The sequence below is a fragment of the Myodes glareolus genome, chromosome 10 (genome assembly GCF_982192425.1).
Source record: "Myodes glareolus chromosome 10, mMyoGla1.1, whole genome shotgun sequence".
Classification (NCBI taxonomy): domain Eukaryota; kingdom Metazoa; phylum Chordata; class Mammalia; order Rodentia; family Cricetidae; genus Myodes; species Myodes glareolus.
The window spans coordinates 4,456,493-4,483,063 of NC_142035.1; the positions used below are offsets into that span (position 1 = coordinate 4,456,493).

Below are 26,571 nucleotides of genomic sequence, written 5' to 3' on the forward strand. Positions count from 1 at the left end.
CACTTGGTCTGTGCACTTTATTTACATGGGAATAGCACATGAGGACACACGCCACCCAGCCCATCATTACTCTTGGCAAATTAAAGCAATAAAACAACCAACCACCTGGGTCATTGGTAGAAAGCTTACATAAGCCCTAAAAGTGACTCATGGAAGCATCCCAGCTCTGGATCCTCACCACCCCGAGGCCTACTGAGTTTCTCCCCAGAGGTGCACACACCCGACTCCTGCATGTGACATGTGGTGCAGGGGCCACACTGACAACAGAGGGGGCCGTCAAGCACAGCAGCTTCTCCTGGGCACTGCCAACACAGGCTTTTTGACAAAAGCTGCCTGCTCGCTCCCAGCAGACCTTCCTTCCAGGAGGCTGGCTGAGCCTCTTCACAAGTAGCTTCCTGATCCAGTCCTCCAGTCCTCCTGAGCTTGGCCTGGCAGGCTCTGCTTCAGCTCTGGAGGTTCTCAGTTCACCACGATGAAGTTAGACTTGCAATGGGCTGTGCGGGAACACGGGGCCACTGGGTTAGAGCAGGTGAGGAGCGAGGGGGCCAGTGCAGCAAAGGGACGTTTAGGGCCTTACCAATGAACTCGGTCACGGGATCGTGCTCGCCCTCGGCTTTGATGGTACCCGCGATGCTGTCATTTTCCAAGATGGGGAGGAATAGCTGCACAAAGTCTGAGGTATATGGCGGGGCGATGACATCCAAAACCTAGTGGGGAGACCTCAGCGTCACCACAGAGGCTGGTGTGGGGACACAGCACTCGGCGGCAGGCAGTGAGGTGGCCCTCCCACCAACAGGGCCTCCCCAGAGACTCCCCACAGGTGGGACGTACCTAATAAATCATCAGTGTCACCATGACTGCCATGGATCTCAGAATGAAATCAGGGTACTACTGACCTCAGTGACGAAGTAACGAATCAGCGAGATGTCGGTGTCCAGCTTCTCCAGACATTTGCGGATGTAACTGACCACAGGAAGCACGTAGCCACGGCTCAGCAGGTGCACCATCCTGTCCAGCAGGGTCTTTTTTAACTCGAGCTATGGAAAAGCAGGGCCAGGAGAGCAGGTCAGAACTGGAACTCTCCCAGCCCCGACAACCCGCAACACAGCTCACCTGCTCCATCACGTCTAGCTGGGAGTGTTCGGTCTCAAATAGCTTAACAAGCAGCTGCAGAACCTGGGGGTGCAGGAGCTGGTGGCAGGTGCTGATCTGTGGACAGCCAAAGGAGCGTCACCAAGGCACCCGCTGGCCTCTCTCTGGGCTCACTGGCAGCACACAGGGAATGTTCGGGACTGTCACAGCCAGCTGAGGTGACTTACCACTGATGGGACAGCACTAGTCAGCTTCTAGGCTTCCCTTCTGATAACACTCGATAAACACATCTATAGTGTCTGAAACTAGGTCCTTAAAGATGGCCTCACGGGGACACACACACACAAACCAGCTCTGAAGAGAGCATCTACTACCCTCACATCAGGACAAAGGTCCAAGACACAGACCACTGTGTACCCCTCAAGTGGCCTTTCTGCCCTCTCACCTCATCCAACAAGGCCAGGTGAACTGGCGTGTGATCAGTCTGCAGCTGGAAGTATCTCGGCTCTGACACAGTCCAGTCTACCCATTTCAGAACACCCATCGCCACCACTGGGAACCTGCAGGCAGACAAGGTACAGGCTTCCTTTGACTATGAGTGGGAGCAGGGCAGGGAAGGAGGGTGAACCATGCTAACAATAAAGGGCTGGAAAGCAAGAACAAAGTCTGGGGACACAGCGACACTCCTTCACTCTGCCCTGCAGGCTCGCACTTCTGCAGGGCAGAAGTGGTTTGATGAGACCAGCTCCTCCTCTCAGGAGGGATCTGATTCTCGGCTCCTTCAAACACTCCGCTAAATCACAAAGGAAAAATCATCAAAGCAGAGCATGGCGCCCGGCAGACCTGCTCACGGCTACTGTTATTTCAGATGCTTTCTTTGTCCCCAGGAAACAGGAAAGAGGCGAGAGCCTGAGAGGATGCAGTTCCCAAGATGCACTGTGTACTTAATCACGAATCACTCCATCCAGGCAATGCCTGCTGGCTTCACAGTCTTACTACAAATGAACCCACTCTTTAAATCCGTTTTTCTAATTCTGAATGCCCTTTCTCTACTCACTGAGGGTCTGCTGAACACATTTCAGGCCACAAAGCACCTGAAAAGCACACAAGCCGCCAAAGTTGCTTAAGCTCTCCATGTGTGTTTAAGGATCCACCCTGCCAGGCAGTGGTGGCGCACACCTTTAATCCCAGCACTCGGAAGGCAGAGGCAGGCAGATCTCTGTGAGTTTGAGGCAAGCCTGGTTTACAAGAGCTAGTTCCAGGACAGCCAGGGCTGTTACACAGAGAACCTTTGTCTCAAAAAACAAAGACATTAAAAAAAAAAAAAAAGGAAAAGAATAGGAATAGGAAAAAAAGAATGAGCAACCCAAGCTCCTCTTGCTTGCTCTACGTGAGAGTTCATACTCTAACCATAGGGATGCGAGGCCTGGCACTCCAGAGGCCAGATGGGGGACTGGTGTGACACTCACCTAATGCACTGATAGAGTGTGCTCAGCTCGGCTACCAGCTCCAAGGCCCCCTTGTTCTCATTACAACACAGATTGTGGACGGTTTCTACAGCCTTTGATGTGGACTTCAGCTCATCTTTGCCAATGCTCACCCGTTTGTTCTGAAACCATAAAAGCTCTGAGTGATCATGGGACTGTGGCTCTTGTGGAGGGCACCCCAGGATGGCCCCCTCCTGTCTTCAGACTCAAAAGTCAATTCATCTGTCAAACTACACAGTCCTATCGCCCACAGAAACCAGGTCATAGGCTGCATGGGTGGCACAGGGAAGTTGCATCCCACTACCAGCCCTAGTGGAAAAGACGCCACAAATTCCTGAGGGCACTGAGCTCTTTCAGTATCTTGTGCACAATGGTAAAGACATTTCCAGTGCTGGGCAGGCTGGAGAGTTCTTGCAGCCCAAAGCCCCACAGGGTACCAGAGCCGAGGAGGCCACTGGTCTGAGCCCACAGGTTCTCAGCACTGACGGTACCTTCTTCCAGGTCTCAACCACGCTAGCAGCGTAAGCCAGGATGTGGATGTACTTGTGCTTGTGGTCCTGATTGATCTTGGCTCCTGGCTTGAATAGTGACTGCATGAACAGGTCCAAAAAGGCAGGTACCCGGATCTAAGAAGAGGCACACTCAGGAGTGGGCTGGCAGGAGGGAGGCCCTGGATCACCCACCTGTAGGGCTCTGACAGGGTGAAGGCTGACAGGGGGCATAAGATGCACCTCCGTGGTGAAATGCTTGCTCAGAATGCAATGGGCCCTGGCTTCAATTCCAGTAGTGCCAGACAGGTTGGAAGGAGAACTTAATGTCAGGTGTAGCCATGCCTGTAACCTCCAGCACTCAGGGAAGCGAGGGCAGGATAGCTGGCCTAGTTTGAGACCCGTATGCATGGCCTTAAGAGAACGAGGGAACTCGGAGGTCTCCCCAAACCACCCTGACACCTGGTGTGGGGCACTTGGCCTCACTGAAGCATAGGTAGCTTACGAGTTCCACGGGAGGAGGGTCCATGCTGGTGAACATCTTGAACAAGACCGTGATGTCCGCAGGATTCAGGGCTCCCCTGGACAGCATGGCGCCGAGAGCTTGGCAGGCCCGAGGGTAGGAGGCAGCTGTGCCCAAGGCCAGCGTGATCTGACTGGCATCGTGGCCTCTGGTTGGAAAGCCGCTCCATCACTAACAGTTTTTCCCTTTCCTTCACCTTAAATGTGCAATGCTGAGCGGGCAGGACCCCTGGGCTCTCCCACATTTCTGCCATTTACTCTTTTGACCAACTGACCCCTGGGAACAACAGCTACAGTGAGCTGTGAGACTCTGTAACCTCCACGAGGGAGTCACACAACCTGCACACCTCCTCAGGGAAGTTTTGGCAGCAGAAAATGAAGCGCCTTGTACTCCATGACCAAGCAGGGCACTGGAGACCAGGCCGGGGCTACTCTGCTGTCTGTCTCCTAGCACAACCGAGCACAATTGCACACCAGCCAACCAGGGCAATCCTGTCCTTAGCAAAGAGCCACCAGCAAGCACTCCACCAGGCCGGGGAGTCCAAAGCTATACCAACTTGAGCCCCATGGAGGGAACTGGCCCAGACCTGATGGAGCTGGAGGCTCAGCTGTGCACCAAGGCTCATCTTTCTGAGGAAAAGAAGGGAGAGCAGGGCAAGCAGAAACATCTCTTACTTCTCCTGGGCAAAGCGCTGGACTTCTTGAGCGACCCTGCGTACTGCAGAGCCACCCTGCTCCTCCTGGGCCAGCACGGACATCATGGCCTGTGCGAACAGGTATGTGTGCTCCCCATGGCACACCATCTTCTAGAAGATGGCAGGGAGACAGAGTTCAGGTCACAGTGAAATGCAGACGAAGGGATTCTGGCAGGGCTCTCTGACCTGGAGATACTTTATGGAGGGGGGGTCTTGCAAAGTCTGACCCCGGGTAGCCCCCTTCTGCCAGATATTCAGAGGGGCTTACTGCAAACTCAGGAAGATTCTTCTCAAGGTTTTCTTCTCCTCCATCCAAGATTGTGGCTAGAGAGGTCCGAAGCACTCTGGAGAACACCTCCAACTGTTGGCAGGCTGTGGACACGCTGGTGATCTCCCCTTGGTACCCCGCATCAGAAATGAGCTGCCATATAACCCAAGAGCCAAGGGTCAGCATCTGGGGGCCACACCTTTCAGAGTGGCTAGCCAGTCAATTGTGTGAGCCAAGTGAGCACTGGTCTTTAACCCCAGCTTTTCCTGTGCTTCCTGCTGTGATACCATCTAGGTGCGCGCTCGCTCACCCAGACTTATACTCTCCTCTGGGCCTTGGTGTCTCAAGAGGTAAAGAGGTCACGTCGGCCTGAGGCCCTTCAGCATATACGCACAATCTAAACTCCACTGTGTCCAACCCTGAAACAGTCGATGCCGACCTAAGCACAGATACAAATTCTCTGCTTCTTTTGCTCAGTGTGAGGCTGATGGAAGGGAAAGGATGAAAACCCCACCAAGAAGAGCTCTACCAAGAAGAGAGCAGAGCGGACCCTCTTTTCTCCTCTTTTCTGGGCTCTAGGAACTTGCCCTACCTTCACAGTGAAGTTGAGCATCAAGCAGTCAGGATGGGCTTCAGCCAGCTTGTAAAACAGATCTCTCCACGTGGTGTGTGCAATCATCTGCTCAAGCCATGCTGGGGTCTGCCGGAAACAAGGGCAAGGCCAAAGGCCTCACTTGAGTCTGGGAAGTCTGTGCTGCAGGAGCAATCACTGCAGCTGGAAGAGACCCCGGGGTGTCCCCAGCTCTGGGGAAGCAGGCCTTGCTACAGTCATACAGTCAGCTACATGGCTGGCTTCCTAGGTGCCTGTTCACAGTTTTTGAAAGACCTCCCTAACTTCTCAGAAGGGTGCAGAAACATGCTTTCTGGGGACATGTGAAAAGTGCCATGGAAGACATATCCCTAGGCCCATTAGGTACCTCATGTTTACCAAGCCCAATGCCCTTGGCAGGAGAAAGAGAAGCAACTGGGATGCCACAGGTGGTTCTGCCCATGAAAATGTGTCTCCTGGCTCCCCTGTGAGCCAGAGGCTCTGTCACTGTCTGAGCACAGTGGGGCTCCCACAACAATGTCACTAGAGACCATTGCTGCTCCGGAGGGAAGGCCTGAACACTGCAGCATAGTCTGAGCCATTTCCTCCACCTTCCCTCCTACCCTGCCCTCTGCCCTCGGGGCTCACCCACAGCCTGATTCCCCCCCAGTCCCCCGCAGCATCTATACATTCTTGACGAGACCTGCGCCGTGACCTCCAGTGTTTCCTGGAGGACCCCCTACCAGCCTTCTAGCCCCATCTGCACCCAGGAGCTGGGGGAGGCCGTGGGCCTTCTCTTGGCCTCACTACTAGCAGCTTCCCATCAAGTACCTCACTCCTGAGAAGAGAACGCAGCAAGGAGGCTGGCAGAGGCCCAGGCTGTGCTGGCAGGCACCCCCCTCACCTCTCCTTCTTCCGTGAAGATAGAATCTGCCTTCCGAGGGTCAAAATGCTTGATCAGTAAACTCTTGAGGTGGTTCTCCACAGTCTCCTGCACCTGCACTGGCTCGACACCTGAGAGAAAATGGAAGCTTTACCTACCCCCCCACCCCCACACAAACAGCACGGCCAGCCTGCCAGTGTCACAGAGCTGCTACCAACTACAACAGTGCAAGGTTCTGGGCCCCTTAGAAATAGTTTCTAGATCTATTTATTCAGTGATAAGACCCTGAAAGGAACCGAGTATGAGTCTATGGGATGACTACCCTGTCTTTCTGTGTGGTCAGGAGAGGGACATCTCAGACAGAGGACCAGAGCCAACAGGTGAGGAGCTGGAAAGTACACTCTGTCCCCGCGGAGAGAGCAGGTGCAGCTATGGGCCACCCTCAGATCTCATCACCCTGATGGTGGTGAGGCAGCGGCTTCCGGACAGTGCTTGAGTGACGTCGTTGTCCCCAATTCAGTGGATTTACAGTAAGGCTCTATTCTGATCACATTAGCTAAATGCTATCATCGAACCAGTCCGAAATTATCCATTATTTAGCGCTGGCTGTAACAGGCCTCTTGAAAGGCAACACTGAATGCACATTGTGTGATGCTGTAATTCTATGGCCACGGAAGAAGCTCGGTGAGAACTCCAATCACAGGGTTCCTGTTAAGCCAGCGACTGATTCACAGCTCAGAGCTGAGCACACAGGGAGGGGTCAATCCTCTGCCTTTGGATCTTAGAGCCCAAGAATGCTCAGAATTTATCAGCATCTAAGGACCTAAAAGTCTCTTGAAGGGGAGATGGCTCAGTGTTCCAAGTGCTTGCCACGCGAACACGGAGACTGGAATTTGAATACCCGAAGTCAGGTAGGCATGGTGGCCCCGCTGTAATTCCACTCACACATCACAGACAGGGCATCCCCAGAGCAAGCTGCTAGTGAGACCGGCCACAGCTGCAAGCCCTGGGGTTTACTGACACCTCACTTTAACAAGTAAGGTAACAAAGCAATCTAAGTTGACTCTTGACTCTCAAAACAAGCTTGGGCCTCCATATGCCTACATACACATGCAATGCACACCCACCTGTACTGTATACACACACAAACACACACACACACTCAGAGAGAGAGAGAGAGAGAGAGAGAGAGAGAGAGAGAGAGAGAGAGAGGAAAAAAGGAAACAGGAGGGATGAGCGGCCAGGGAGAGAGAGAGAGAGAGAGAGAGAGGGAGAGGAAAAAAGGAAACAGGAGGGATGAGCGGCCAGGACAGGGTTCGTCCTCTCAGGCACCTGTCTGAATGAGCCACTCAGCCAGCAGGTTCACAGTCTGGGCCACCGCTGTATAGTTCTCAGACAGGAGCTGGATGACATTTTCTGGAGACCCTCCTGCCTGGAAATACCTGGGAAGAACAAAATGGCGGCTTTTACAATGAGTGGCCACAGAGGAGCCGGGGTGGACAGGCGGGCAGGAGAAAGGCATGGGCAAGTGTAAGGGCCTTCCAAGGTGTCAAGGGACTCTTCAAACCTTCCACTCCAAGATCACATTCTCTACACCATAAAAGTCTCAGGAGCCCCTGAGTGTGCACTGCGCTCACACACCTCTTCAGCGTGTTGAAGATGGAGGGCTCCATGATGTAGTCCCGGGTGGAAAACTTGTGCAGACATTCCTGCTGTACCTCGGCGTCATCCTCTCCTCCAGAATCATCGTCTTGCTGCTGCGAGAGGCAAGAGCCGGAGAGGTGCGCGCTAGCCTGAGTGCCCTGCCGTCTCGCCATAAAGAGGTAATCACACATGTGATTTCATCTGACTCATTTAGACCAACCCCATGGCATGAGCTGGGCAAGCGGCAGCTTCAAAGGGTCAGGAGCCACACCAAGCAGGCCCACGGTGGCGAACCGCATGCACAGTGCATGGCGTCCTCTTTTACAAAGGCGCTCATGACGATACACCCATCAATGCTTGAGAGGATCCCACAAGCTGACCTACAGGAGGGTCAAGAATAACAAGTGACATTCAGCTCAGCAGCCAGTCACCACTGCTACCCCACACTGCTACCTGGTGCTCTCCAACAAAGACCAATAAAGTGGTCCTAGGGTAGGAGTCACCAAGTTACTCTTAGGAAGTCAAGATCACTAATCCTCGAATCAGCAGGCTTGGCTAGAGCTGGACACAACCTTAGGCTGAACCCACACAAGCTGCTTGGCCGGCTGACAGCTACATGGTATGGTGGACCGAGCGGCCCCAGGTCTGTCTGCCCAGCAAGACAGTCAGAACAGCAAGCAGGTGCCCTGTAACTATGGCTGCATTGAGACTGGGAACCTAGAACATACAAGACAAAGCTTTCCCATGGAAGGAGTTGACAAACGAGGAGACCAAATTCCAGGTCCAGGCAGCTGACACAACAAGGTAGGAGCCAGGCCAGGAACCAGCAAAAAAAACAAAACAAAACAAAACAAAACAAAAAACAAAAAAAACCATAAAAACAAACAAACAAAAAACCACCAACCCAACTCAGCCTGCTTCCTGTTCTTGTAAATAAAGTTTTATTGAAACACTCTTGTATCCACTTTGTCATGTAACTACTTTCCCTAATCTGGTTGTTAGCTAGCTGTGCACAGCACCACACAATCTAAGGCATTTCCTATGTGGCTCTTTGTAGGAACTTGGCTTCCATTGGTCTGGACTCTCTGAAAGCAATGAGCTGGAGGCAGACAGAACCCAGTGACTTCATTCTGAAAACCGGGATATTCTCTCAGAATGCACCCTGAGAGCTGCTCAATACTGCCAGGCTTTTACCCTGTCGCCACCAACAGCGCTTTTCCAACGCCAGGCCACGCACCTGCCCACCTGGACTGTTCCTTGTTGTGCCCACCCCAGATGCCAGCATGCAGCACTATTCTGTCTGCTCAACATTCCAGCAGGACTGCAAACTCCTGGACACCAACTGACCCTGTCTTTCCCTGGAAACAGATCTGCTCACAAAACTATTTTAATAAAGAACTCCTCCCACCTGTCCCCAGAAGCCTTGGAAGTACCCTCAGTTCCTCCTCCCCTCACTTCCCCCATACCCTGCCAGCAAGACCCTCAATTCCATCTCCCATACAGGGGTCCCGTTTGGCCCTTCTTTCTTGTATGCTTACTGTAGCAATAGCTCCGCATGCCTCTGCTTCATCCCCTGAAATCACCTTCCACATTGATGCCACCCTCTCTATGTCACAGATCTGATCTAGTTCTTGGTTTCCTATCTCTCTGGGGTTGGGGTAGGGAGGAACCCAAGCTCTATATGACTCTGTGCAGCTTACCTGCCCAGTCTCACCAACTGCCACCCCCGTGTAAGACCAGCAGCCCAACTAATCCAAGTGTCTGTCTACCAACTGCTCTCAGGGTCCATTCTCTGGACTCAGAGGCCCCAGTTCATGCCATTGTCTTCCAACTCTCTGGACTCTCTCCCCTCCGAACACAGTCAGAAAAGACAGATGTTCATGTGTGCAGAGGTGTCCAGTGTTTGCATGCTGCACTATACTCTCATCAACGAATGTGGTGCATCATATAATTATCTCAGGACACGTACGTCACAGGCTAGGTACTCTGACAGCTCATCACTCTCATTAGGGAGAACTCACGGGGGGCCAACGGGACACACCAAGGTCACTGAAATCCAGTGGGATCTAGGCCAGACCCTGCCACTCCTAACCCCCAACATGGACAAAACATGCAAAACCCCCACCACCAAGTTAATCCACAATGTACTCTCTTGTGTCTGTGTGGTCTATCATGTGTTCCTGTGTGTATGTTGTCTGTGTGGACGTGTTCGAGGTCAAGGCTAGGTGCCTTCGGTCATTCTCCAGCTCACTTTCTGGCCTCTCACTGACTCAGTTTACCAATTGGGTTCAAGTGCCTGGCAAGGGAGCTCCAGAGACCTCCCAGTGCTGGGCTCACAGACAAGCACTGCTGTGCCTGGCTTCTGTGTGGGCTCCAGGTTCCGAGTTCGGGACCCAGTGCTCTTGTGGCAAGCACATCGCTTGCTGAGCCCTTTCCCACGTCTTCCTTTTTTTCCCCATCAGGACCACCTCAGTGACTAAGGCACTCGAGTGACAGGAGACATAAAGGCATCGTTGTGTGTCTTCCTTTCTTTGTTTTATGGCCTTAAGACGGTTTCTGAGTCGTTCTCCTTACTTCCCTTAGGGATAACACTCAGTTCAAATTCTAGAGCCAAGGAATGAAAGATCACACAAAAGCGCTTAGCCCAGCCTTCCTATTAGCTAACTCTGGCTCCCTACAAGCTTCCACAATTGCACGTGGCCTGCAGGATGCTCTAGCACACAGATGTCAGGAGTCTTAAACAAGACCTCTGGTCAGCAGCTCTCCAGGATCCCTGGAAGATGTGACGGATGACTGTCAGCCCCTGTTTCGCCAACCAACAGGATTTCCAGTTTCAGGATCCCCTCTCCCTGTCACCGTCACAGGTAAACCTCACTGCCTCCTGCTCATCATCACCCAAAGCTCATCTTGCTTCCTGTAAAAAAGGCAAATTCTCAGGCTCCCCTGCACACTGCCCAGAAGTACCTGCGAGGTTTATGTCAGCTACACACCGGATGGGTCTCTGTTGGGGACACCGAATGGTGCCACTCCCCTATCTGTCACCCCAAACCCTGGACAGTTGGGGCTGGAAGATCCTTCCTGTTCTGTACTCTAATGATGGATGACATCGACCCATAAGTGAAAAGAAGAAAGTTTGGTCTGTCCTGCCCCAGAAGTCTTCCCCACCCCACCCCCAAGATGCTGGAGTGAGGAGTAAAGAGTCTGTTCACTGTCTGAACTGCCTGATAACTGTGGTCCCTTGGAGTCAGTCTGTCCTGCTGCCTGGAAGAGAGATCAGCCTAAGAGTCATCGCGCAGGGGGAAACTGAGGCCCCACAAAGGGGCAGGACAGGCCCGAAGCCCTCAGGGCAGCTCCTGCCCCACTGGGCCCGGGTCGGAGGTCAGGGGGTCAAGGGTCAGCGGGCCGCCAGAGACCCCAGCGTTCACGCCCCCCCGGTACCCGGGTTTGGGCGGCGCGGGCGACGCGAGCACAGGGCAGAGAAGCGGCTTTCTGGCGGGACGCCTACTGCCCTCTCACCTGGCCGCCGTCCGCCTCTTCGCCCCACTCCGGAGCATTGCCGAAGTAGTCTTCTCCCATAATTGTACCCGGCGCTGGGCCCGCCATAGTTGCCGGGAGTCCTTACTGCGCGTGCGCGGGAGGCGACACACGAAAGTGCGCATGCGTGGTTCCGGCCGGGCTTCGCTAGAGCCGGGGGGCGGAGTTTGTTGTGGGGCGTGGTTAAAAAGGAGGCGTGGCCTGCGCGTTGGCTTGCTAGGCTGAGGGACCGCCTTGAAGGAGCTCCCCAGAGCAGGACTCATGGTATAGTCTCAGAGCTTTTTAGAAAATTCCCATATAGTTTACTGTTTTGTTATTTTTTCCTTTTTGAAACAGAGTCTCACCTGACCTCGATGTGTTATGAAGAACTTGAACCTTCAGCCAGCTTAGTTTTGCCAGTGCAACTGGCATCCATCTACTGGGGACAGAGTCTAGGGCCCACGGAAATGTTATGATTTCTTTTACCAGGGATAAAAAGTACCCGGTGCTATGCAGAGCATGATTTAAAATGTATTCCCAGTGGAGGAGGCCCTACAGCCTACAAAAGTCATGACTGGGGCCTGGAGACCAAGGCCGATGGTAACTGGAGAGGATTCCTGGCAGGTAGCCAGTGGTCCCAAATAATGACCTTTGAGATCAACGCCATGGGCTCTAGATTTGATGGTGGGAGTTTAGAGCAGTGGTTCTCAACCTTCTAATACTGCAGTTCTTTAATACAGTTCCTCATATGACCCCATCCATAAATTATTTTCGTTGCTACTTCATAACCGCAATTTTGCTACTGTTGTGAATCATAATGTACATATCTGACATGCGACTTCTGTGAAAGTGTCATCAACCCCAGAAAGGGGTCAGGACCCACAGGTGGAGAACCACCGGTTTAGAGAAAAGAGCCATGTGGTACAGACATCGGCCACTGCCTTCAGGGGTGGTTGAGACACTACCACACTCGTTCCTCCCTTCCACCACTCAGTAAATATTTGTTGAGTAACTCCTAAGTGCCTGGCTCACACCCAGCTCACACCTAGAGCTCAGGGACACACACCCAGGTGCAACCTACATTCCGTGGAGGGAGCGAGCCTGGAAGCAATGGAGGGAAAGAACGAGAGTACCCACACTCTGGAGTAACAGAAGAGACTTTGCCAAGGTGGTCAGGGTGGCTCTCCCCATTTCACACCATCTGATGCGGTACCTTGCATTTTAGTTGATTCCAGACCTGCATAGACTGACAACCAAGATTAGCCACACAGGCCCCTAGAAGAATGTAACCCCCCAACGATGTGTTGAAGCATTGCATCAGACACAGATAATTAGTGAGTGTCAGATGTTACAAAATTTCATCTGGATTTCTGGTTGTTTGAAGAGAGTGATGGGACAGGTACTCCTGGAGTGTCTGGTCATTTTCTTCACCTGCGGAGGATGACCGGACGGGAGTGAAGAAACCAGAGGAGCTAGGACCAACGGATGGGTGCCATGGGCTGTGGGACCAAGGCAAAATGCAGAGACTTTGACAGCACTGGAGCTAAAGAGGGGGCAAGGAGGTCAGGCAAAATGCGACAGGCTTGAATCCCAGCACTCGGGAAGCAGAGGCAGGCAGATCTCTGTGAGTTTGAGGCCACCCTCGTTTACAGAGTGAGCTTCAGGACAGCCAGAGCTATGTAGAGAAAGCTTGTCTCAAAAAGGGTGGGAAAGCAAGGGACAGGGTTCTGTAAGATGCTATCTAGACTTCCAGTCTGTACCCACAGGTGGCCCAGCAGGTGAGTAAGTTCAGGCTGGGACCTTTGGAGGTGACCTTGGGCATCTGCCTTGTGGGTGGTGATTGTGACAGCTTGTCAATCCCGAACCAGGGGGTCTAGATCCAGATCCCACAGCAGAGGGGTTTTCCACTCCTTAGTGCCCTGCTGTGTGTTTGTTTCAGTCTCATTTTTATTTGTTTTCTGAAAGTGTTGGGAATAATAAACAGCTGTTAAACTCCTACTATGCCTTTTTAGATTTAAAAGACAAATACCACCCGAGTAGAAAGCAGGCAAATTCTGAATAATTATTTACACCTACCGAAGCCGGGATTGTCTAATTTACCTCTCCTTTAACACAAAGGCTACTTATGTGAAACAGGTTAACAGACAACCTCCAATGTTCAGTCTGCATCCCTGTTGCCAGAATAACTGATCTCTAGGTCTTGCCCCCTGAGATGCTGTTCACCCGTTGATATCTGGGAAGGTTCATCTTGAATTACTTCATTAGCTTTCATCGCCTATGATTAATCCTCCAAAGTTATTTGTTCCTGTGTTTAAGAACTCTAATGGAGAAGCTCCATGGAAGAGAGAAGAGAGAAGTCGAATTCACTGGATCCATTAAAGAAGTCTTTACTGAGCCCCTCCTGGGTGTCCCGAGCTAAGAGCTACCTGAGTTGGGGATACAGCCTGTCAAGCACTAGGAAAGAAAAGAGAGAAAAGAGAAGCAGAAACTGCGAATACGGCTTATGCAGAGGATTTCCAGGGAAAGGCAGAGACTTAAGTCCTGGAGTGAAGGATAAAGTGAGAAGTGCAAAGAGGGGGAATGTGGTCCAGTCTGGTGGAGCCTGAGGACTTGATTCCCATCCTTGGGCCCCACGTGGTGGAAGGAAGGACACCCACGGCTTGTCCTCTCATCCCCTCCGCCATTAGGAATGTTTTAAAAATCATCTAAGTTTACAGTAGAGAGAATGATCAAATATCCAAGGCTGGGGGGGTGGCACGAGAGCGCCCACGGCACCACCTCCCTGGGGTCCCTCACTGGTTGTTCCTCTGTCCATCTCATTGGGCTTGGGACTCGGATGTAGATAGATCTCTCCTCCACTTCCTTCTTCTCCTGGGGAATCTCACCCACCCCTCCTCCTCCAAACCATCTATATGCTGTGAATTCTTATTTGCATTTTCATGACTTCTCAGGTGCTTGAGCATCTAACCAACAAACTCCCTCTTCATTTCGTCCTTAGGGAACCCAAGGACATCGCAGCAGCTCCATGGGAACCCTGAACGTAGCTCATCGGCATTCTTGCTCTTTCAGGTGGCCCTATGGCTCCCTCCACAGCCACCAACATCAGACACTTCTGATCCTTTCCACTCCATCACAAACCAAAGGCAAATACTACCCAGGTCCACTGCCCACCACCTCAGTTCAGTTCACACCAGCTCGCACCTGTGTGACTATGGTAGCTCACACTGATCTGGTACACAGCCCCCAGCTCTGTTAACTTGGTTTCTTAAGCTTTCCCACCCCTCACCTCTTCTCACCTGAGACATCTGTGCATGACCCCACATTGTGGAATGTTTGTACACTGTGTGAAGATGCATTGTTGTGATTGGTGTAATAAAAACTGAATGACCAATAGCTAGATAGGAGACGTAGGCAGAACTTCCAGGCAGAGAGAGGAACAGGAGTTAGCCGAGATGCCAAAGGTGTAGACACACTGAATGGGAGACAGGTAAAAGTCACATGGCGGAACGTAGATTAATAAAAATATCGGTTAATTTAAGTCACAAGAGCAAGTGGGAGAATCCTAAGCGAAGGCAGTCTCCATTTGGGAGGCAGCTGGTGGTACAGGAGGAGACTCATTGCTGCCCTGAGTACAGCAGTCCAGAAAACAGGCGTGTAAGCGAAACAGCTACTGACAGTACCCATAGATTTATCTTAAAGCACCAGGGATGCCGTTCAGTTGGTAGAATGGTCACCTGCCCTACAAGAAGCCCTGAATTCAACTCCCAGTGCAGTAACCGGGTGTGGCAGCACACACCTGTAATCCCTGTGCTTGGAAGACTCAAGGTCATCCTTGGCTGCATAGCAAGCTCAAGGCCAACCTGGGTTAAGTGAGACCCTGACTCAAAAGCATACAATTCCTTGGTAGGTATGTGATTTTGGCATTTGTTAAAGATGGAAACAAATTTGCATGCTAACAAGATCTCTGTGCTTGTTCATTTTTGCATAGGAAATTAAATCTTGGCTGAAGATTTGATCCTACAGGATGTAGAGCATCTTTAAGTGTTTCCAGAGTTGATTGATATTTTGATTTTATAATCGTCAATGCCAAGAACGCCACTTCGCCTAAGTGCATAGTGCAAAGAGGCAGAAGTATGCTGAGGGCTGTTTCCGCAGTTGTAGTGAATTCTGTCTTGTTCCCAAGACAGAATGCGTGTGTGTGTGTGTGTGTGTGTGTGTGTGTGTGAGAGAGAGAGAGAGAGAGAGAGAGAGAGAAAGAGAGAGAGAGACTCAAGTCAGTAACTTAAGCACCAATTTTTAAAATCAAGCACTCTAATACAATACAAACCCCAAGTATACTAATCTAATACAGGCTGAGGAATGCTCATAGAAAAATATTGTCCTTATTTTCCTAAATTAAGCCATTATGTTTCTATAAGTGGAAGACTTTGTATGCATCGTGAGAACATTGCAGCTCATAACACAAGGGTTTCAAACTGGGGTGCAGTGATAGAGGCAGCGTTTGTCTGTGTGGTGTGGGGCACAGTGGCTGGCAAGGTGTATATGTGTGTTCAGAATCAAGGCAAGGATGATGCCCAGGCTGCAATATTGGCGGGGTCTGGGAGAAAAGTCTCAGATGCCTTAGAAACTTGATTTTGCTTTCATTGCTTTGGTCATCATAGATTCAGATACCTCTTATCGTTGCCTTATTTTCCATAGTGCCCACATTCAGTTATGTGGTCCCCTTGGCAGAGCATGACCTACTACAGTTTAGGAAGCTGGGTCCCCTGTCCCAACACATACATCTACAAAACAACATCACATCAAAGGTGTGGGGAGCACCTCAGAAGTGGGGGACAGCAAGAATGAAAGAGCCAGAGGACCAGGGAGGTGGCGGTGAGACTGTGTCTCCTAGTAACATCAGAAGTCACCCCCAGAAGGTCTCACCGATGTGGTTGCTGGAACATGAGCTGAACAAGGCCGCAGGCAAACCAGAGTGGACAGAAAAGGCCTCAGCCCTTCCGGCAACTACAGAATGCTGGGAGCAGGAGAAACCGTCTTCCCCAGAGAGGAGCCCTCCAATTGGTTATCTAATACCAAATGGTCAACCCTGAAAACATACATGTAACATTATACAGACTGAGTGGGTGTATTTATGTCTTTAGAGATATAAGGAATGACTAAAAGATACCACGGTTTTAAAAGAGAGCAAGGAGGGGTGTACGGGACGGTTGGGAGGGAGGCGGGAGAAGGGGAGGTGATGTAATTAAATTGCAATTTAAGAAATGAGAGAAATATTTATAAAGGAGAAGGTAAGTTTCACTGCATCCCACGCCCAAACAACCACACAGTGACTTGCCCCTTAGATCCCTGAGATCTCCCACACACTTCTTCGAGAGGTGGAGCTCAATCTCAGTCTCCCCTGTCTGTGCTGATTTGAAATTCCCTTTGTTGGAGCAAAAAAAAAAAGGCCTTGGAAGACTTGAGACCTAGGTGGCATAGAGACATGTGACCTCCCTCCATCTTGGCCATTGACTCCTGGACTATTCACATCAGAGGAGTCCAAATGCAATTGTGAAACACCCTACTGAGAAGCTTCTGGAAAATTTAGCTTCCTAAGCATGCCTGAGATGGGTCTCCACACCTGATCTGAGCTTGACTGACATCTTGTCTGCAATTTCATGAGAGCCTTAAACAGAGCCGTCTAGCTGGGCTGTTGCAAATTCCTGGCTCACAGAAATAATGGAATAAAATATTTGTTTAAACAGACAAATTTGTAGATAATTTCTTATGTGTCAATAACTTACTCACATGCACACCTTAAGTGCGTGTTTAAAATCACAAGCCAGGCGATAGTTGCACGCACCTTTAATGCCAGCACTCAGGAGGCAGAAGCAGGATAATCTCTGAGTTCAAGGCTGGCCTGGTCTACAGAGTCAGTTCCAGGACAGCCAGCACAACAGAGAGAAACCCTGTCTTGAACCCATCCCCCACTCCTGCCGCAAGCAAAACATAAACCAGAGCCAGGCATGTGGTACACACCTGTAATCTCAGCATTTGGAAATCTGAGACAGGAAGATTACTGTGAGTTCAAGGCCAGACTGAGCTATACAGTGAAAACTGTCTCAAAACCAACCAACCATAGAACTGGCAAGAGGGCTCAGCGGCTAAACAAGCTTGCTGCTGAGCACGCTGGCCTGAGCTAAGTCTCAGGAACCCGTGGACGGAGAGAACTGACTACCAAGGGCTCTCCTCTAAGATGGCCTCACTTGGCTACATCTGGAATTAACTAAAACCCAAATGACTGGACACACCTGTGAGGGATTTTTTCTTAATTAATTAATCATTTGATCCGCTTTAAATCTGGATCTTTGAGGTGGGAAGATAAACCTTTAATCCAGATCTTTCTGGGATAGGAAGATCCACCTTTAATCTGTACCACCCCTTTTGGAGCCTATGTAAAATACACGGAGGAAGGAAACTCTTTCTCTCTCTCCTCCTTTATCTATCATCTATCTGTCTATCTATCTATCTATCTATCATCTATCTCTCTATCATCTATCTATCTATCTATCTATCTATCTATCTATCATCTATCTATTATCTATCTATCTATCATCTATCTATCTATCTATCTATCTATCTATCTATCTATCTATCTATCTATCTATCTCTATCCCCCTACTTGCTCTCACCCTTGGGATTCTGGCATACACTGAAGACCAGCTGGGGCATCCAGCCTTGTGAGCTGAACAACTACTGGGTTCTTGGACCTTTGGTTCATAAGCAGCCATTGTTGGATTAGCTGGACCACAGACTGTAAGCCATTCTAATAAATTCCCTTTATATATATATCACCTATATCTATATATCTATCTCCAGAGGGGGGGAGAGAGAGATTCATTCTATATGTTCTGTTACTTATAGAGAACCCTGACTAATCAATCCATCCTCTGACCCCCATACAGACTCTGTGACATGTGTGTGCCTACACTTTCACACACATATGTTATGTATGGGATGAAAGCCTCTAAGGGCACTTGCCTATCCACACGAGACTGTAATTCAATCCCAGGAATGCAAACAGAAAGACAAAACCCAGCAATGAGTTTATGGTCCATATGCTAAATTCACCTCAGTGACTTCCCTTTCTTACCTGGAAGAAACGAACCACCTCTCTGTCACCTGGCAGAGAGGTGACAAATTCTGCCTCTCCAAATCAGCAATAATAAATTAATAAATACCGGGGAAAGCTTTCAAAACTTGACATTTAAGAACTCTAGGGGTGGATGAAAACACCTCACACACTTAGGATCCTTAATTCATCAAAATCACTAGAGGTTAAGCAAAAAAAGATGTGAATTGGGCCAGTGAGAGGCTCAGATGGTAAAGATGCTGGCTGTTCAGGCCCAGTGGCCCATGTGATGCCTGGCTCCACGGAAGGGTGGAAGGGAAGAGCTGACTCTCAAGAGTTGCCCTCTAGCCTCCATAAATGCTCTGTGGCACTGCCTCTCCCACAAACAAAACTCAAGACGAACAGTGGGGCTTTGTGGCATGGTCACCTGCCTAGGCTCCTGTTCTTGAAAGCAGAGAGGGGTCGAGGATGAGAAAGTGAGTGCTCAGCAGACGCATGGTGGGGGGGGGCAGAGGAGTGGTTGCATTACTGTCTGGAAGCAGGCGCTGCCCGCCAAGCGCCATACCCAACAGACAGCAAAGCTGAAGGCAGAGGAGAGAAGTCTGAACTAAACAGAAATGGAAAGGAATTGCCGAGTCCTGGCTCACACGGAAAGCGAGGCAATTCTGTAAGCTCTGACTTCAGTTCACAGGAAGTTAAAGAATACCAGAAATGGCGTGTATAAAAGCTGGACACAGCTGTAAATGAAAATCCGTGTTGCGGCATGTGTAGCATCAAGACAGTGCCGGACAAGGTGAAATACATGAAAGAAAAGATTCTGGGTTTCATGGAGATCACTTTAGCCTTGTTCTGAAGGAGCACACACTAAATTAAGGTTGGAATCTCCAGAGGAATCACTAATGAAAAAACTGAAATGATAGTTAAAATTCAACAATTAAATCAAAGTGGCTCGTGAAAACATTTAACATGAGCTAAGAGAGCATAAATCCAATCACATCTGGAGTCTTACTAAAAGCGAGTATAGTAAATACGCCAAAATGTGAAGACCCAACAGTATGCTGTCTGTAATGAAAACCCAGAAAACTGAAAGCCACAAGGATGACAGAAATAGAGGTCACTGTACAGGCAGTAATGGTAAAGTAGAGAGTCAATGTGAGTGGCAGGCAAGGAAGAATGGAAGACGTAGCAGCAGAGCACGCTGGGAAGGGGCTCCACACGAGGGAGGCGTGGTTATTAGTGTACGCGGATCCACCAGCCCCTGCTGATGAAGTCAACGCTTGATGGGTGCAAGGGCCAGTGCGGTGCCACAGGCCAAGATGGACACAGTGGGCCCGTAATCTCAGGAATCATTTCAAATTTTGTGTCTATTTTTATATTGGCAAATTTATTTTCTTATTATTAAAAGGGCAGAACTTAAAAAAAATCCTGAGCAAGTGTTTTACCATCTGCATGGTCTGCAAATATTTCCTAAAGTCCATGACATCCTCTTGGTTTAACAGTCAGGCTCAGAGAGTCCGACAAGAGATGAGGCCGACCTACCCTCCTTTGCAGGTTGTGCACATTGTGTCCGGTTCCCGATTATGAAGATACAGTTTCTCCTACATCTTTTGGGACTTTTGTAATTTTGGGTCTTGTGATTATATCTGTGATCGATTTAAGTTAATTTTTCATTATGGTGTAAGATCCGGCTCAGGTTTTATATTTCTTCATAAAATGTTTAATTATCCCGGCATCATTTGTTGGAGAGGCAATTATGTCTCCATTGAATTTCCTCTGTAGCTGTATAAAAAATAAATTGGCAATCTCTGTGTAATATTCTTCCATACTCGTCCATCCATCTACCCACCCATCCACCCACCCATCCACTCATCTACCCATCCATCCATCCATCATCCATCCACTGATCCATCCACTCATCTACCCACCATCCACTCACCCACCCAGCCACCTATCCACCTACCTATCCACCCACCCATCCACCCACACACCCACCCAGCCAGTCACCCACCCACCCATTCATACACCCACCCATCCACCCACACACCCACCCAGCCACCCATTCATACACCCACCCATCCACCCACACACCCACCCAGTCACCTACCCAGCCACTCACCCACCCAGCCACCTATCCACCTACCCATCCACCCACCCATCCACCCACACACCCACCCAGCCAGTCACCCACACACCCATTCATCCACCCACACACCCACCCAGCCAGTCACCCAGCCACTCACCCACTCACCCATCCATCCTTACACCAGGAGCTTGCAGAATTGTTAATTAGAGCTTGAAAGTAAGTCTTGAGATCAAGGAGTTGAGTCCACTCACTTTGTTCTGATTTGGAACTGTTTGGGCATTTCTAGTTCCTTGGCATCAATGTATCAGTTTGGGAATCAACTTATTTGATCTGCAGAATCTTTTCTAGGATGCTGATTGGCATCACACTGGATTTACATGTGAGTTTTGAGAGAATACACATCTTAAAATGTTTGAATGTTCTAACCACGAATACAGATTATCTCTTCCATGATAGCAGACCGAATCTTTCTGACCACAAGTTAGGAAAAATTCTCTGAAGCTACAACACCAGGGAAGTAATCCACAAGAGAGAAAGGTGCCAGGCGGAGGTGGCACACACCTTTAATCCCAGCACTGGAGAAGCAGAAGAAGGTGGATCTCTATGAATTTGAGGCCAGCCTGGTCTACAGAGTGAGTTCCAGATCAACCAGGGATACAGAGTGAGACCCTGTCTTTAAAAACAGAAAATGTGAAGTTAGGCTTCTTTGAGGAGAAAGGACACCGCCAGTGTTTACGGGTCACCGCATTGCATTCTTTGGTAGTTAGTGGTTTTCAGTTTTAGACTTAGATGGTGTATTTCTATATTTCCACAGCTGTTGGAAACGGTGCTTCAAAGTTTTCATTTTCCAATTATTCACCGTGACTGAATAGAAATCCAGCTAATTGAAGTTACCTGGCATAATGCGACCTTGGTAAACGCAGGCGCCGGTTCTAGAAGCTTTGAAAGGGAAACTTCTTAGTGTTTTCTATAGAAACAACCACGGAATCTGGGAGTCAAGGATTTTTTTAATCACCAGTCTATACGGCAAATGTGTTCCTTATCAGTATAAATTAAATGTGTTTTTTTCTTTATTCCGAAGGGCTAAGGTCTCCAGGACCATGTTTAACACAAGTCATAAAGCTGAGTGGTATTGACAGAGACAACACCACGGGTTTTGTTTCTCATGCTGGGGATGGAACCAGCCTCAAGGTCTGGCCCAGCGAGCTGCATCCCAAGGCTCTGTTTAAAAAATTTCTTAGTTGTTTTAATCACAAAATGTGGGGTTTTGCAACTGCTTTTTTAAAATTTTTGATTAGGGGAGTTCTCTTCTATTCCTAATTTGTAGAAATTTTTTATATAATGAATTTATGTTTAATTTTTCTAAATTATCTTTTAATTTTTTTCTGATGAGATAGTCACCTGTCCCTCCCCCATTTCTGATTGATTGAACTGTATTAGTTGATTCTTGAATACTGAGCCAATTTTGCATTCCTGACATAACGGCCCACACTTTGACGTGGTACTTAATACTTTAAAACCACCTGCATGTATTTATTTGTTTGTTTGTTTGGTGTGTGTGTGCGTGTGTGTGTGTGTGTGTGTGTGTGTGTATACACATGAGTGTCAAAGTGCACAAGCGGAGGTCAGAGGTCAACCATAGGGACTTGGTTCTCTCTTTCCACCCTGCAGGGCCAGCCATCGCCCTCAGGTCATCAGCCTTCACCGCTAGCACTTTGTCCCACACTCCCCTCCCACCTGCCTGGTATTTTATCCTTTTTAATGAACTGACGAATTTAATCTGTCAGTATTTCATTGAGCGTTTTTGTAATTGTGCTCATGAAGGATGCATTTGTGTTCATCATGGTCTGAAAAGCTTCTTCCCGTCATGTTTACTCTTTGTCTGGCATTGGAGCAATAGCCTCATAAAAGAGGCGGATGAGCTCTCTGTTCTCTTTGATTTTTTGGAAGAAATTATTAAGATCATTGATTCACCAGCTTTCTAATATTCTTTTTTTATTTTTTAAAGCAAAAACAAACTATCTATTTTCATTTTACATACCAGTCCCAATTCCCACTTCCTCCCCTCCTCCCATTCCCTCCACCTTCTTCCCCAACTCTCCCCATCCACTCCTTAGAGAGGATAAGGCACATTGCTTTGAGGAAGGACCATATTGTATCCATATTGTGTCTAGGCTGAGGAAGGTATCCATCTGAAAGGAATGGGCTCCAAAAACCCAGTACAAGCAGTAGGGATAAATCCTGGTGCCACTGCCAGTGGCCTTGGAATCTGCCCCAGCCATACAATTGTCTCCCACATTCGGAGGGCCTAGTTTGGTCCTATGCTAGATCCTTCCCTGTCCTGCCAGAGTTGGTGGGCTCGCATTAGTTCAGGTAAGCTGTTTCAGTGGGTGCCCCCAAAATGCTCTTGACCTCTTTGCTTGTTTTCTCACTGTTCAGTTGGACTTTGGGAGCTCAGCCTAGTGCTCTGCTGTGGATCTCTGCCTCTGCTTCCATTAGTTGCTGGATGAAGATTGTATGGTGACATTTAAGATAGTCATCAATCTGACTACAGGGCAAGACCAGTTCGGGCACCCCTCCACTATTGCGTAGGGTCTTAGCTGGAGTCATCCTTGTGGATTTCTGGGTATTTCTCTAGTGTTAGGTTTCTTGCTAGCCCCATAATGGCTCTGTCAATCAAGAAATCTCTTTCCTTCCCCCACCTTGATTATCCCATTCTCTCAAGTTCTCCTCCCCACTTCCCTTCCCCCCTCTTTCTCCCCTTCTGCCTTCTCCCCCTACCCCAATGCTCCCAATTTTCTAAGGAGATCTTGTCTGTTTCCCCTTCCCAGGGGATCTATATATGTTTCTCTTAGGGTTCACCTTGTTACTTAGCTTCTCTAGGGTCGTGGACTGTAGGCTCATTATCCTTTGCTTTACAGCTAGTATCAACCTATGAGTGAGTGCACACCATGCTCATCTTTCTGAGTCTGGCTTACCTCACTCAGGATGATTTTTTTTTAGTGCCATCCATTTGCATACAGACTTGAAGGTGCCATTGTTTTTAACCGCTGAGTAGTGTTCCACTGTGTAAATGTACCACGTTTTCTTTATCCATTCTTCAGTTGAGGGGCATTTAGGGGTTTCTAAAAAAATTGGGAATCAATCTACCTCAGGACCCAGCAATACCACTCTTAGGCATATACTCAAAGGATGCTCAATCACACTACAAGGACATTTGTTCACTATGCTCACAGCAGCATTATTCGTAATTGCCAGAACCTGGAAACAATCTAAAATTCTTATAGGAAGAATTTATGATGTCCTTATAATATTTACTATGACCGTTTTTCATTAAGCATTGCTTTTTCTGAATCCAACTTCCAGCAAGTTGTATGCCTTTTCTAATTTAATTTAAAAAAATGTTTTCTATTATATTTTGTGTATGTGTGTGCTTATACACACACCACAGCGCCGTATGGAAAGGTCAGAATATAACTCCAAAATCAATTCATTCCATCCACCATGAGATACAGGGCTCAAACATGGGTTACCAGGCTTGAGCAACTGGCTTTACCCACTCAGCAATCCCACCAGCCCCCAAACATTCATTTTAATTATACAAAAATTACTTGAAAATTTGTGCTCTCTGTTCCTCTGTGTTTAGTAGACCCATCACTGCAGCCAGCCAGGCCTGGAGGAGGATTGATTGGCTGTTATTGGAAAAGTATTGGTTGTTATTGGAGGGGTATTGGTTGTTATTGAGGAAGGAGTATTGATTGTTATTGGAGGAGTATTGGTTGTTATTGTGGGAATATTGGTTGTTATTGGAGGAGTATTGGTTGTTATTGTGGGAATATTGATTGTTATTGGAGGAGTATTGGTTGTTATTGTGGGAATATTGATTGTTATTGGAGGAGTATTGGTTGTTATTGTGACTTTTTAAAATAAATTAAATTTCTTTGACATAGGCGTAGAGGATCTTTCCCATGTGGAACCCCTAATGCTCCAATCTTGCTTTTCCAAGTGAACACAATCCATTGGCACTCGACTGTAATCCCACTCTAAGCGTGCAACTCAGCGTGCCCTGGCTGCATTAGAATACTGAGCCTCCTGGATCCTCAGGAGAGAGGGTGAGGAACAAACACGCCCCTGCTCCTTTGAAATGGCCTTGCTGTAGAAAAGGCTCAGAAACTCCTCTGGGCAGCTGTCGCTTCTTCCCTTCCTGATCTGCAGTAAGGTCCACGCAGTCTACTTAGCGATGCCGCATGCGCACTGGGGCCAGTTTATGCTCCCTGCTGAGGAAGGGCTTTGAGAACAGACGGTTAAGAAGACAGATGAAACACATCGCCGGGGATCCTCTCTCTGCCGGTTGATGAAAGTGTATTTGTTCCATCAGACATGCGCGCCAGAGCTGGGAACATGGCTCAGTCAGAAAAACACTTGTCACTCAAGCTGGAGGACATCCCCAGCAGCCTTAGAGGAAGTCTGGCCCAGTGACACACACTTGTAACCCCAGCAGAGGTCTGGGGATCCCTGGCCAGCACAGCCTACCTGGTGATTTCCAGGCCAATGAGAGATTCTCAAACAGCAAGGTGGGTAGCTACAGAGGAATGACGCTTGAGATTGACTTCTGGTCTCCACACAGATACGTGCGCGCGCGCGCACACACACACACACACACACACACTTCTATGTACCTTGCTGATTCTCCCAGGAAGCTGAATACAGTAGATGGGATTCACACTTGGAGAAATTTCTAGACTTTACTGATGCTGACCTCCAGTCATTCTGCGTAGTGGCTGAAGAGTGGAAGAGTGTAGTGGGGTATTGTAGCTGAACAGTGAGCACAGGGCTGTGTTGACCTGTGGCATCAATGGGGTGTCCTGCCAATCACCAAACACAGCCCTTCCAGCTCTTTGATGTTCACAGTCTCTATTTTCCTCCGAGAGGTCATATGGCTTTTGAGTGCTATCTGGGAGGGATTGGGGGAGTTCTGGGCTCTTAGTAGGGACTGCAATGGTCCCACCTACTCCATATTTTAGCAAAACAATGAAGGAACTATCCCTGGCAGAAAAAGGCCAGTTGTTTACATCTGAAATAAAAAAAGTTTGCCATTGTCAATCTTGACCCTGACCCATCCATATTAGAGCTTCACGGACCTCTCTTTGAATGGAGGCTCATGGTCCTCCAGACTCCTAGGATCCCTACAGCTGTGGTAACTTGGGTCTAGGATTGAGTAGACCTAAGGTCGGAGCTTGCCTGCTTCCCTGAGCGTGTTTCTCTTTGGAGGAGGGTAAGGAGAACCGCAGCTGGGTCCAGACAGATGGCTCAGTGGTTAAAATGCTCGCCGTCTGCGCAGTCTGTGTGAGCATGAGGACTGTGCAAGCGAGTGTGAGGGCCTGAGCTCAGGTGTCCAGAACCCATGTAACCCTAGCACTCCTACGGTCAGATGGGAGATGGAGATGGAGGGATTCCTGGAGGCTTGCAGGCCAGCAGCTGGGAGCAAGAGAGTCTGCCTCAGACGAGGTGGGACGCAAAGACTGACATCAAGTTTGTCCTCTGATTGCCACATGCACAAGCACACACACACGCGTGCATGCACACACACACACACTCTCACACACATATACACACTCACATACAGATACACGCACACACATACACACACATACAAACATACACAGATACGCACACTCACACACATGGATACGCACACTCACGCACACGGATACGCACACTCACACACACGGATACGCACACTCACACACACAGATACACACACTCACACACACAGATACACACACACTCTCCTGTTGGCCTTTAGGCCTTTATCTTCATGTGGATGTCAAGGCTTCCTGACATCTAGAAAGACTGAAGGGACATTGAAGGAACCCCAAAAGGTCATTGATGGGACACAAAGGAACCCATCACAAGGATTAAACAATAGGTCCCAGCTAGCTTCCCCATGTTTTGATTTTCTTAATCCAAGCCTCATTTCAGTCCATCTGGACTTCATTTTAGGGTCAGAAGAGTGCATGAGCCACCTGCGGCTTTAATTCCTGGGAACTCTCTAATTAATTAACCATGGTGGACACTCTCTGGGCATTGTACCATTCTGTGAAACCAGAGAAGCTTGCTTGCTTTGTTGCCAATCACGATAACCAGGTCTGCTTTGCTTCTGGCACATGACAAAGGCCTTCTGGGCCAAGAT

The 26,571-nt window shown here is 49.0% G+C and overlaps 1 protein-coding gene across 2 annotated transcripts; it reads right to left on the reverse strand.

Moving 5' to 3' along the window:
* Positions 1–2: 2 nt before the first annotated feature.
* Nelfcd (negative elongation factor complex member C/D) lies at positions 3–11,332 on the reverse strand. Of its 2 annotated transcripts, none has more exons than XM_048441257.3 (15): positions 11,185–11,332; positions 7,666–7,781; positions 7,357–7,466; positions 6,046–6,155; positions 5,145–5,252; positions 4,553–4,705; positions 4,265–4,395; positions 3,573–3,738; positions 3,071–3,205; positions 2,562–2,701; positions 1,538–1,652; positions 1,114–1,209; positions 897–1,037; positions 578–707; positions 3–494 (listed from the first exon to the last, which is right to left on the reverse strand). In XM_048441257.3, exons 1-15 carry the CDS (start codon positions 11,269–11,271, stop codon positions 460–462), a joined length of 1,773 nt encoding a protein of 590 aa, XP_048297214.2. In that variant the 5' UTR covers positions 11,272–11,332; the 3' UTR covers positions 3–459. The 2 variants fall into 2 exon arrangements, with proteins under 2 accessions (XP_048297214.2, XP_048297215.2); XM_048441258.3 differs by having other exon boundaries at positions 7,666–7,778; positions 11,185–11,313.
* Between the last annotated feature and the right edge of the window lie 15,239 nt (positions 11,333–26,571).

What these genes read in the sequence shown, in the direction of transcription:
- Nelfcd (XM_048441257.3), bottom strand. Translation starts at nt 11,271, where the DNA reads ATGGCGGGCCCAGCGCCGGGTACAATTATGGGAGAAGACTACTTCGGC. An exon ending in AGAATCTTCCTGAGTTTGCA is followed by an intron (nt 4,396 to 4,552) that starts GTAAGCCCCTCT and finishes GCCATCTTCTAG; the next exon opens with AAGATGGTGTGCCATGGGGA. An exon ending in TTCGTTACTTCGTCACTGAG is followed by an intron (nt 708 to 896) that starts GTCAGTAGTACC and finishes TCTCCCCACTAG; the next exon opens with GTTTTGGATGTCATCGCCCC.